This window comes from Eretmochelys imbricata, chromosome 1 (genome assembly GCF_965152235.1).
Source record: "Eretmochelys imbricata isolate rEreImb1 chromosome 1, rEreImb1.hap1, whole genome shotgun sequence".
Taxonomy (NCBI): domain Eukaryota; kingdom Metazoa; phylum Chordata; order Testudines; family Cheloniidae; genus Eretmochelys; species Eretmochelys imbricata.
In genome coordinates this window covers 206,038,380-206,050,840 of record NC_135572.1, presented here as the reverse complement: position 1 = coordinate 206,050,840, position 12,461 = coordinate 206,038,380, and the positions used below count along the sequence as shown (strand labels likewise).

The window sequence follows — 12,461 nt, the reverse complement described above, 5'->3', positions numbered from 1 at the left end:
GCAGACAAGTTGACAGACTCAGGCTAGCCCCAGCTCATGCCTGTAGCTACAGCTCTTTTAAGCTGTGGCTCAGGCTGGAGCTTGGGCCCTAGAGTCTAGGGAAGGGAGTGGGCTTCAGATCCCAAGCCACACTTGAAACGCTGTCTATACAGCTAGTTTTAGGGCACTAGCACAAGTCCCAATAGCCCGATTCTGTCGACCCAGGCTGGGAGGCTCGCTTTGTTCACACCAAAATATAGTTAGACATATCAAGTGGCCAAAGCAGGGCCTTTGTGGCAAAGAGCTTCAACCACACTGTGAATCAGAATTCATGTTTCAAAACATCCATTTTGGTCAAATGAGCTTAATGTTCTGATAGCAATGATCCCTTTTCTTATCATCTGATGAAAGATATTCAAATGGGTAATTTTCAGTACAGATAGGTTTCTGTTTGATTAGTGTTAAAAGCTGAGAGGCACCTGATATATATTCCTTATCCTTAGGAGTTCTCTCTCCAGGCAGAGGGAGGAAAATGTCACCTATCTGATATTTCATGAGAAATATTACTAGTTATTTAAGCACCTGCCAAAATTCCAAATCTTACTTTAAAGTAGGTAAACCAGACAGAACTCGTGACTGATACTTTTCTTTGAAAAACAAAAATTAAAAACCCAGAATACAAAATATTCACCATTTTATCAGTAACCAAATCTAACCAAAGCCAGTGAGCCAGTGCCATAGAAGGCATGAAGTATAGTTTGCCAGCCTCTGCAATGCTACTATGATCACAACAAACCTTCACCTGTTCCTAAAAGAAACCATGCAAGGTTGCCCTCTGCCTCCAATTTTGTGGGGCCATCCTGGAAATGCTGTTATCAAGCAGCCAGGAATAATTTTGTCACATTCAGTATTTTCATCCGACTCTGATTAAGAAATGCCAAATATGTCTAAAGAAAAGGAGTACTTGTGGCACCTTAGAGTCTAACCAATTTATTAATAAATTGGTTAGTCTCTAAGGTGCCACAAGTACTCCTTTTCTTTTTGTGAATACAGACTAACACGACTGTTACTCTGAAACCTGTCAAATATGTCTAGAATTTCTATCGACAAAAGGCAGTGAAGCTCAACACTTCCCCAGAGTTATTGATGGACAAAATGTAAAGTACACAGCAAGGATATTTTTGCTGTCCCGAACGCAATTGGGGGAGGGCTGGATGTGCATGACCACCCCCACATTACCTCGTACTGATCATTTATGAGACATCACTATATTTAATCATAAGATCTGTGATATCACAGTGTGTTTCTGATGCTTTCCTGCAGCACCAATGTATTTCTTCTGTTGGAAAAAGCCCCAAATCTTATAAACCTGTGCAATTATTTAAAGTGTGTTTCTGATCTGAAAAGTGTCTACTTTAGGCTGAAAATTTTTGGAAGATTTTAGCCAAAATGGTTCAGATGTTTCTGAGAACGAGGCTAGTGTTTGGGGGGGGGACGATACATTGTTTTGCCCATATTAAATTCTGGTGACCTTTTCTTTGAACAGTGCTGGTGCCCCATGCTTTTGGAGCAGAGACTTGAAATTTGGCAAGGAAGAGGGGGCCTTTGTGTCAAGGATGTGCCTTTTACATCCTTGTGAAAATCAGATTGAATTTGGACAAGTTATAAGCCTTTGGAAAAAAAAAATTACAAGTCATACCTGGGCAACCTTAATTTGAGGACTTCCTAACTTTTATGTGCTTGACTTTGCAGTCTTAATGTTCTTTTACCATAGTTTTTGTGTGTAATATTATATATAATAGATACAGAATGACTCAAACAATAGTTTAGATAACTGGGGACTAATTAAATGTATTTTCTTTTTTGGCATAGTATGCACCTGGTCTCAAGATCAAGAGTCTGTGTTTGCGATTGTGGGAGAAGAGTTTACTTTTTCACCAAAATTTAAGGGTGCTATATACGAAATTACCTGGATGAAAAGAAAAAATAAAGTGGCTGAATGGGAAAGTGGTGGGTTGCCTACGTATTTTTCTAGCTTTGGAGAGAGAGGACAGCTTGACACATCTTCTGGCAATTTGACCATCAAAAAGTTAAACCTTCATGATGCTGCAGAGTATGAGGCACAGGTTCTAGCTGTTGACGATAACCAGCTCCAGTATACAAAATTTGTATTTGAAGTATTGGGTAAGTAGTGGATAAGCAGTAAAAACAATTTGCAGCTGTTGTCTCCTTAAAAAGTGAAAAGTAGTTAACTTTAAACTATCACAATGCGAAGGAAAGATAAGAAGAATAGTAAGAGGCCAATGTAGCTCCAGCAGGAGCTCTTTAATGACCTGAAAAATCCAAAAAAGACTACTACAAGAAGAAGAAACTTTGACAAACCGCTAAGGAGGAGTACTAAAGAATAGTATAAGCATGTAGGGACAAAATTAGAAAGGATAAGACACAAAATGAATTATACCTAACAAGGGACAAAAAGGCAATAAGAGGTTCTTGAAATACACTTTCGTTCATCTTTCTCTTGCTCCTAATGTAGGTCCTTAAACTCCTGGGGGAATTCTGCACCAAAAAATTAAATTCTTCATATTTTAATTGTCCAAATAACAAAATATAGTCACGCCAGTTTCAATTGTGTTGTTAATTTTATTTCAAGATACCTGTCTGCAAGTATGTTTGTAACAATACAGACAAAAAAGATTCAAATGTGTTTTGACAAATAGATTCCTTCATCGGCATAGTAATACAGAACTTTGAGTAATAATACATTTTAAACTACAATACATAAACTTATTTTCCTCACCCCTCAGGAGCAGTGCAAGGCCTGGGGGAGTCAGGTGTGACAGAGGAGTTGAGGGAAGTAATTGTTGGGAAGGAGCCTGGGTATGAACTTGGAGTGTCGTTGGGTGTGAGTGTGAGAAGTATGGAACATGGGTTTTTTGTGGGGGAAGGGGGAAATTGTTAGGGAGCCTCTCCCATACAGACCCTGGCTGACCCCTAACCACTCTCATTCAGTGAGACATATCTGCCCCCCGTCCCCATGTGTCATTGCACCTTCCTGTTCCCATGTTTCCCTGTACCTGCACTCAGCCACACTCCTCCCCACATGTGGCCCTTCAGTAACCCCATATGCCCCACGCTGTCTGTCCCCCCCATCCCATGCCTCCTGACCTGGCCCCATGGGCAGGGCGCTGTGAGGAATGCAGCCTCTTCTCTTCACTATCCACAGCTGGGGCTGTTCCTGCTTGGGAGTGGCTGCTCTCTGCTCTGGCACCCCAGAAACCCCTGGTGGGCGAAAGGCGTAACTGCAGCACCTCTCCAGCAGAATGTATGTTATGCTCATACAAAGCACACGGGATCTTTTTATAGGGGAGAAGGCAACACGCTGCGTTTATTGAAAACGCGCACACACACACGTCCTGCAGATGGTCTTTATAGTTACCAGTCTGTTGTAGCTTGAGTTAATCTAATGGCCAGTTAGATTGAGCACGAGTGAGGAGCTGGGCTCTGTCGGTCCCGATCCGATGCTCCGAGGCTTTGCAGGACTGAACCGAGAGTTCTATGGCAAAACACCCCAGCTTTATACTTGTAAATTTCCACTTTAGCCTATGGATTTTGCAGTGTTATTCTGTAATCGTTAGTCCTTAAATGGTGTTAATCTTGGGGTTTTCCGCTGTTATCATTTGATGGTTATTGTTGGGCTTCCCATCGTTATCTCCTATTTGTTGTCTCACCTTCGGGGGTGCCTGCCTCACCTCTGAGGTAGTCAGTGGTGCTAACATGTTTAGCATCAGAGACAATGGATGTTTTCTGATTGTCTCCTTGTGTTTCCAAGTCTTTCACTTTTTCTTGACCATCTGGACATTTGTGATGGCTTTCACACTCATCCTTAACCATGCACACATCCTTTACTCACAAACAATTTTACAGAGACTTTCAGGCAGGATAACATTTTGGAAAGGATTATATGGTTACTAAAGGGATTACAAAAGAACCTTACACAATTTAGTTTGCAGTCCATACAAGAAGCAAGACCTTATAGCAAATACTGTAATGAAATCTTATCCTGAAACAAAAGGTGACCATAATCAGCCATAAGGACTATTCTGGGGGGAAATGCCAAAGAAACCCACCAGAGTGACATTAGAAAAGGAGAACTACACAAAAATGAGGAAGCTAGTTAGAAGGAAATTAAAAAGGAAAAATCACAAGGCGTGAAATGCCTGCAAACATGGAGACTATTTAAAAACACCCTTAAAGAGATTCAAACTAAATGTATACCCCAAATAAAAAAAAAATTGTAAGAGGACCAAAAAATGTCACTATGGTTAAACAGTAAAAGAGGCAGTTATAGGCTAAAAGGCATTCTTTAAGAATTGGAATTCAAATCCTAGTGAGGAAAATAGAAAGTATTAATAAACTCTGGCAAGTCAAATGTAAAAGAATAATAAGGCAGTGTAGAAAGAATTAAGAGCACCTAGCTAAAGACACAAACTAAGAACAAAAAATTTAAGTACCTCAGAAGCAGGAAGCCTGCCAAATAGTCAGTGGAGCCACTGGAGGATCGAGGTGCTAAAGGAGCATTCAAAGACGACAAGGGCACTGCAGAGAAGCTAAATGAATTCTTTGCCTCAGTATTCACTGCGGAGGATGAGAGGGAGATTCCCACACGAGCCATTCTTTTAAGGTGTCAAATCTGAGGAACTGTTCCAGACTGAGGTGTCAAAAGAGGTGGTTTTGGAGCAAATTGATAAATTAAACCATAGTAAGTTACCAGAATCAGATGGTGTTCACCTGTCATGGAATGCATCACTTACTACCGGACTGGCACTTCCTCCAGGTTTCTCTGGAGATTAGTTTGAGATCGACGCCCCGTCCATTGTTCTGCACCCCGTCACTCCTTCTCCGCAGTCCTCCTGCAACCCCCTTGCAGCATCAGGAACCGCAGCCTCCTCTTCGTGGCTCGGCCCTCCGGCCGTGTCACTATCCATGTTCCCCCCTTCTAGGGGAGGTTCAGCTCCTCAGTAGTCTAGCCACTTCCCCAGTGGCAACTGCAGTCACTTATCCTGCCACTTCCCCAGTGGCAAGTGGGGGGCACCCATACCCAACCACTACTCCAGATGCCAGTCCAGTGACCCTGTCAATTGCAGCCTCCTGCTACACCCCTTTGACTCTGCTATTGCTGCATTTCCCTGAGCCATTTCCCTGCAGCCACAGCACCCGCCTCAGTTGCAGCAGCCCATCTGGAGTTCCTTCTCTTCTCCCCAGGTTCCTGCCTGCATTACTCTGGTCCAAGGTGCTACAGGGTTGCAGCCTACTCCAGGGACAATTTTCCCTCCTTGAGCTCCAGGCAGCTACTGATTCTGCTCTGCCCTGAAGCTCTTCTTATATGGGGCTGCTGGGCCTTGATTGGCCGCTCCTCACAGCCCTTCTGCTATTAGCTGCTTTTCACGCAGCCTCGCTACATCTCTATTAACCCTTTCCTGCCCAGTGTAGGGCAGACACCCATCACATCACCCAAGAGTTCTGAAGGAATTCAAATATGAAATTGCAGAACTACTAACTGTAGTATGTAACCTATTGCTTAAATCATTCTCTGTACCAGATGACTAGAGGGAAGCTAATGTAATGGTTATTTTTAAAAAAGGCTCCAGAGGTAATCATGGCAATTACAGGCCAGTAAGCTTAACTTCAGAACCAGGCAAATTGGTTGAAACTATAGTAAAGAACAAAATTATCAGTCACACAAATGAACACGATATGTTGGGGAAGAGTCAACATGGCTTTTGTAAAGGGGAATCATGCCTCACCAATCTATTGGAATTCTCTGAGGGTGTCAGCAAGCTGATGGACAAGAGTGATCCAGTCAATATAGTGTACTTGGATTTTCAGAAAGCCTTTGAGAAGGTCCCTCACCAAAGGCTTTTAAGCAAACTGAGCTGTCATGGGATAAGAGGGAAGGTTCTCTCATGAAGGTCCACACTTCTGGAAAGACGTGGACAAATTGGAGGGAGTCCACAGGATAGCAACAAAAATTATAAAAGGTTTAGAAAACCTGATCTATGAAGAAAGATTAAAATGACTGGATGCTTAGTTTTAAGAAAAGACTGAGGGGAGCCCTGATAAGTCATCAAATATGTTAAGGGCTGTTATAAAGAGGATGATGTTCAATTGTTTTCCATGTCCGCTCAAGATGGGACAAGAAGCAGTGGCCTTAATCTGCAGCAAGGGAGATTTAGGTTAGATATTAGGAAAAACTTTGTAATTATAAGGGTGGATAAGATTTGGAATAGGCTTCCAAGGGAGGTTGTGGAATCCCCATCACTGGAGATTTTACAGAACAGGTTGGGCCAACACCTGTCAGAGATAGTCTAGGTTTACTTGGTCCTGCCTCAGAGCTGGAAACTGGACTTGATGATTTCTTGAAGTCCCTTCCAGCCCTATATTTCTGTGATTCGATAAGAAATAGAGGGGCAACAATATTACTGGTTTGTCAAGCGAAAGAGAATTGCTCAAATATCTGAAGAAGGGAGGGTGTGCTAATCAAAGTAGCAGACTGGGAGTCAGAACTCAAGAGATTCAATTTCCAGCTTTGCCATTAACTCACTGTGCCATCTCGACAAGTCACTGAGGCCCAAGTTTCCAAAAACAGCGTCTCATTTTATGTGCCTTAATTTTTGGGTGCCTATTTCTAGACTCCTTGGGTCTGACTTTTAGAGGTCCTAAGGAACCACAGCTCCCATTGACTTCATCAGGAGCTGTAAGTGCTCAGCACTGCTAAAAATCAAGCCCAAGGAGTCTAGAAATGGACATTGGAAAATGGAGACAAACAAATTCAAGGCCTCTTTTGGAAATTTAACCTTTAATCTCTCTGTTCTTCAGTTTTCCCCTGTGTAAAAAGGAGTTTAACACCTATCTCAGAGAGTGGTTTTGAGAATTGATGTTTGTAAATCTCCATGAAGATGAAGGATCCACACAAAGTATTATTATTTGTAGCGTAAGGAGGTTTAAGACCAACAGGGACCATTAGATCTCTAGTCTGACCTCCTTATGTCACAGGCCAGAGAATTTCACCCAGTTACCCCTGTATTGAACCCAATAACTTGTGTTTGACTAAAGCATAGCTCCCTGAAAGACATCCAGTCTTGATCTGAAGATATCAAAGATACACGGTCCACCACTCCTCTTGGTAATTTGTTCCTAAATTAGTCACCCATTGTCTTGTAATATGACAACGGAAGTCTGAAAAGCTTAAAAATGGAGAAGAAAAAAATCAAGAAAACTTATCAGTAGCAAAAACACTTTAAGAATCCAAACTCATGGAAAAGGTGAACGTGTCACTCTATTATCTCCAGCAGATTCATGTCTTTATGTTGTAATGAAGTACAGCGATGGGTCTAGGGAACGAAATTCACTTTGAAGAAAACAAGCTCCTCACCTTTTGTTCGTTATTTAGTTGCAAGGTGGTTAGTTCAGCTGTTCAGCTAGTAAGCATGGGCCATATACAAGGCATGGCATTTTCTGAACAAAAACTAATATTTCACTGGTATTTGTGATACAGTTAAGTAAGATTAAGGACCAACCGAAAAGCAGCCCTCATGAACCCTGCTGGCTTATGTAGCCATGGCAGTTGCTTCTGATTCAGAGGGAGAGGTACTCCTATGTTAACATAGGGGATAACATAAGAAGATTCAGGGTATGTCTACACTACCCGTCTAGTCTAGATGTGATAAATCAATCCCCGAGCGCTCTCCCATTGACTCCTGTACTCCAGCGCCGCGAGAGGCACAGGCAGAGTTGACGGCGGAGCGGCAGCAGTCGACTCACCATGGTGGAGACACCACAGTTAAGTCGATCTAAGTACCTCGACTTCAGCTACTTTGTTCACATAGCTGAAGTTGCATAACTTAGATTGATCCCCCCCCAGTGTAGACCAGGGCTCAGTGGGACAAATTCAGAGGGTATGTGGTGTAAGATATAGAGTGTAACTGAGCCTGGGGGAGTCTAAAGTAGTATACCTTGCAGACTCGGGCTGGAAGACAAATACAACAGGAAAAACAACTAACAGGAGGGTATCAGAAAGTGTATGTAAATGTAATCCCTCTCCCTCACCACACACTTTAACTTATGTCATGTCCACTCCTTCCACAAGCTCGTAAATTACATACACCCTTTTAGCCCTCCTTTCACCCATTTCCTGGTGTGTAACTTGTACCACTTTCTACAGCATCTCTGAATTTGACCCATAAGCTTTACATTTCTCGTTTTCCCATCTGTCTCTTATCTATAGCTCTGTCATAATTTTTGTTGTAAAAAATCATCTGTTTCAAGTTGCTGGCTGCTGGGCCCAGAAAAGTTACTTACGACCTTTGTATCAGGTGTGTCAAGTTTCATAATCAGGCAGTCTTGACTGAGACACCCTGTCACTGGTGCTGGGGAAAGGTGTGACCAAAAGTGAAAGCACTTCCTCTTTGGTTCAACTTGCCAAGAAATCTGTTTCTGTGATAGCTGATTTCTCACTTACTCCATTTGTGCAGTCTGCAGCTAGGACATCCTTGCAACAGGCAGTGTTTGAGCACCACTGGTCATAAAGTGCTCCACCCTGCTTTCTTTATGGTAGCTGTCTGGAAAGTGATGGAACGGCCATTGGTGTTTTGTTTGTTTGTTTGTTTGTTTGTTTTTTGGTGGGTTATTTTTAAAGTCCTGAGTGATTTTGGCTCTGACTGTATTCAAGATCACTTCCCTGAGGCATCTACTAGTGGGTATTTGCACTCACATACACAACCTGCTTTTTTCAGTGCCACCGTTGTGACTTAGATTGGTGGTGATCACACCTTTGCTGTTGTAGTGAACCCTTATGCTGTGGGCAAGAGACAAACTAAGCCAGTTTGTATCTCAGAGGCACAGGTGAAAATCTGTAGCAACTAAGTAGAAGTGACTGGAATTGCTCTGAATTTCCAGTTATGTGACTGAGACAGAAATTGGCCTGATTTAATAAATAAATCATACACACATGCACCTGAAGAGCTTGGTTCATCAAGTCTGCTTGAAATAAAGAGAAGCTTTTCTAGATGCTAGTAGCAGTCGATCCCTTATTCTTTTTGTGGACCCAGTCACCAGAGAGTGGCAGAACAGCACCCACACACTTTTGTACCTGCCGTTCTCAACTACATGCTTAAAATGGTGGGTGCCACATTTTGTGTTTTGTTCTGATGGTGCTACTCCAGGATTTAAGAAAAAATGCTTATAAAAATAGTATTCGATCATTAGCATCCCAAAACTGCAGAGTCAGCAGAGGCCTTTTCTCATTATTTGTTAGTAAAATACTTAGCATGCTTTGGGCCTGGAGGCCCATATCCTACAAGTTCCGTGCAGGTGGTTCCCTGTAGCTTTGCAAAGCTCATTGACTTTAGTGTCTGCTGTGCAGATGCAGGGGTCCACCTCCAAGGATCAACTTACAGAATTGAGGCCAGTAGAGGTAATAATTTATAATAATAGTACTTTCTATTGTAAGATGTCTTGGACCGATACTGTATTACCATTACTATAGAATGTTGTCGTACCTTTTCGTAAGGGAAAGCAGCACCATAGGGCAGAGAAGCAGAGTCTCACCGTAGGCCTTTAAAGAGTGGAGGCCTCCCTACAAAAGAATTCCTATGGAAATAATTGGGAATGCTGCACAGTACAGGAGACTGCACTTTCCACAGAATGGAAACACTCGTAGGATTGGTACTATTGTGAAGTAAAAAATAGCGACATCTGCACTTGAACCTGCTACCTTGAAAGCTTTTGTCCTGTTAAAAGAGCTGGGCCCCCAATATAGTCTAAACACTTAAGTTTGTTGTGCGTGTCACAGAACTGTAAGTATTGTTATTGCTGCTTGGCAACTGAACCAAATATCCCCTATACAGCTGGACTGTGTTTTAAACTTTACACCCACAAACAGCTAGAAAAAAGTGCTCTTGAAATGCAAAACAATGTGAAGTCAAACTAATGTAGATTTTTTTTTTTCATCCAGATCCTCCTCCACCATCGGTATTAAATTGCAGTGTCACTAATGGTCAGATTAGAATATCGTGTGCGATACATTTCTCAAAGGATGTGCACTACAGTTGGTATCGGGATGACATAAAAATTATTCATGCTAATAATCCTGTTCTCGAACTTAAAGAAAACGCAAACCCTTCAGAGAAAGTTTTCTGCATCAGAGAAATCTCCAGAACAAAAATCAACGACTCAATCTCTCTGAGTGCGTGCTTCTCGGAGAGTAAGTATGTGCGTAAAAAGGTCTTTGTAACAGTGAGAGGGGACCAGGGACCGAGCTGGGAAATGAGATGTTCATTTGGACTGCAGTGTTCCTCTTGATGTCTCAGGAAATTATGCATAGAGCATAAAAGGGAACAAAATGTAAAAGTCACTATAGCAGAGTCTGTATGGTGTTAAAAGTGACTTTAGAGCTGGTGAAAGGTTCTAGATTGATAGTTATCCCATTGCACAGAACATACAATGCAGGGATAGCAGTAGTGTAAACTGTCAGCTGCTACTTGGAACGAACTACTAAGGGAGAAGAGTGAGTTCAGTCTCCGTGGACAGAGTAAACCTTGGCCTCTCTGCTGAACCTGTCAATAAGGGGGTTTATCAATGTCAATTATGATGGTGGAACCTGTCCTGTAAAAACTGGACTGAGTCTATCAAATCATTTCACATAACCTGCCAAGCAATCATCAGAGGCTAATGATTTCAGTCACTACTGACCTGATCTGGATTTGCAGTGGTGTTTTAGAAAATTGGGGACGGAAATATTTTCTCTCGTTGCTGCATTGGCAAATTCTGTGTTTTAATTAACTTGTGAAACTCAGGGCCACAGAATGTCACATGGGGTTTGTCTACACTACAGAGGCACAGGTATGGTGCTGCGGCTATGCTGTTGTCCCGTTGCTGTAGTAAACGCATCCCCTCCAGAGGTGGTTGCTCGGTCAATGGGAGAATTCTTCTATTGGCCTAGCGGTGTTTACACTGGGGCTAAGGTCAGCTTAACTACATCTCTCAGGGGTGTTGACTAGGCCTGAGGCCAGATTTAAACATTTATAGGAATAAAAAGAATATCTACAGTTCTATTTCATAGAATAAAACATGTATATAGACTATAACCACTCCTGCTTTAGGGACATAAGCCAATTACTAACTGACAGGAGTTAGGAAGAAACTTCTGCTCTGGGCAGGTTATTCCATGGCTGTCCAGCATGCTGTTTTTTTGCCCCTTTCTCTGAAGTATCAGGAACAAGCTATTGGTAAAGAGAGCAGGCTGGACAGTGCACTGTGATCTGGCATGGCAATTCCTACATTAAAAAATAGAAACTTTTGTTAACTTTCTAAAGATAGGAAGCTATTAAAATATCTTAAGCATAATGTAACATAGCATCATGTTGGGGAGGGATAGCTCAGTGGTTTGAGCATTGGCCTGCTAAACCCAGGGTTGTGAGTTCAACCCTTGAGGGGGCCATTTAGAGATTGGTCCTGCTTTGAGCAGGGGGTTGGACTAGATGACCTCCTGAGGTCCCTTCCAACCCTATTCTATGATCATTGGGCCAAAGTCATCCCTGATGTAATTCCACTGGAGCTAGTGGGGGTGACACCGGTAACTGAATTTGGCCCAATAAAGTTTTCAAATTATTCCTTTTTTAAAAAAGTTTTACATTTGGATGTGCCTTTTAAACACTCTTTCTCTATAGACTTTTGACTTGAATGAGGTTGTTTACAGCACATTGAAATGTCTTCTATTAGCAATTTGTTCTTTTTTTTTTTCCTTTAAGGCCCCAACGTTCTTTCAAGAGGTAGAAATGGTTTAATAGCAATTTTTGTTGTTATTATTCTTCTCCTTCTATTCATGGGAGCACTCTTCTTTCTATGGAGAAGAGGTATGTAGCACTTCATTTGTTTGCATATGCCGTGTGATTTTGCTGCACTCTAAGTTTCAGTAGGATGAACATATGCTTACCTGCATTAAAATGCATTTTAGTTATGTAATCAATAAGCCCAGCTTATATAATCTCTATAGGGCTGGAGGACTTGAGAACAAATTTACTTTAAATTCCTTAGGACTAGATCCTGGGCTCTGTACGCATCCCACAACAGGCATACCCTGACAGAGAGGTGTGTGAGTAGGTGCAGTTCTTCTGGAGCTGCTGCTTTACCAGAATCTGTGGCCACTCTGTGTCCTGTCTGCATGCGTGTCTGGGGAGTCAGCCTGTAGATCAGAGGTGGGCAAACTACAGCCCGCGGGACCATCCTGCCCAGCCCCTCAGCTCCCGGCCAGGGAGGCTAGCCCCCGGCCCCTCCCCCACTATCCCCCCTCCCTGCAGCCATGCTGCCACCCGGGCAGCAGGGCTGTGAGCTCCTGCTGCTCTGAGCGGCATGGTAAGGGGGTGGCGCGCACGTGCGTGGCAGTGGGGGGGTTGGGTAGAGGGTCCTGGGGGGCAGTCAGG

The 12,461-nt window shown here is 42.7% G+C and overlaps 1 protein-coding gene across 2 annotated transcripts in view; it reads left to right on the top strand.

Annotated features, from left to right (window-relative positions):
* Positions 1 to 12,461, top strand: part of CD58 (CD58 molecule) — a 42,915-nt gene that overhangs the window by 6,403 nt on the left and 24,051 nt on the right. For both annotated transcript variants that reach the window (XM_077822779.1, XM_077822770.1), the window contains exons 2-4: positions 1,852 to 2,163; positions 9,995 to 10,243; positions 11,790 to 11,894. In XM_077822779.1, coding sequence (XP_077678905.1) covers positions 1,852 to 2,163; positions 9,995 to 10,243; positions 11,790 to 11,894 — 666 coding nt within the window. The remainder of the gene's footprint in view (positions 1 to 1,851; positions 2,164 to 9,994; positions 10,244 to 11,789; positions 11,895 to 12,461) is intronic.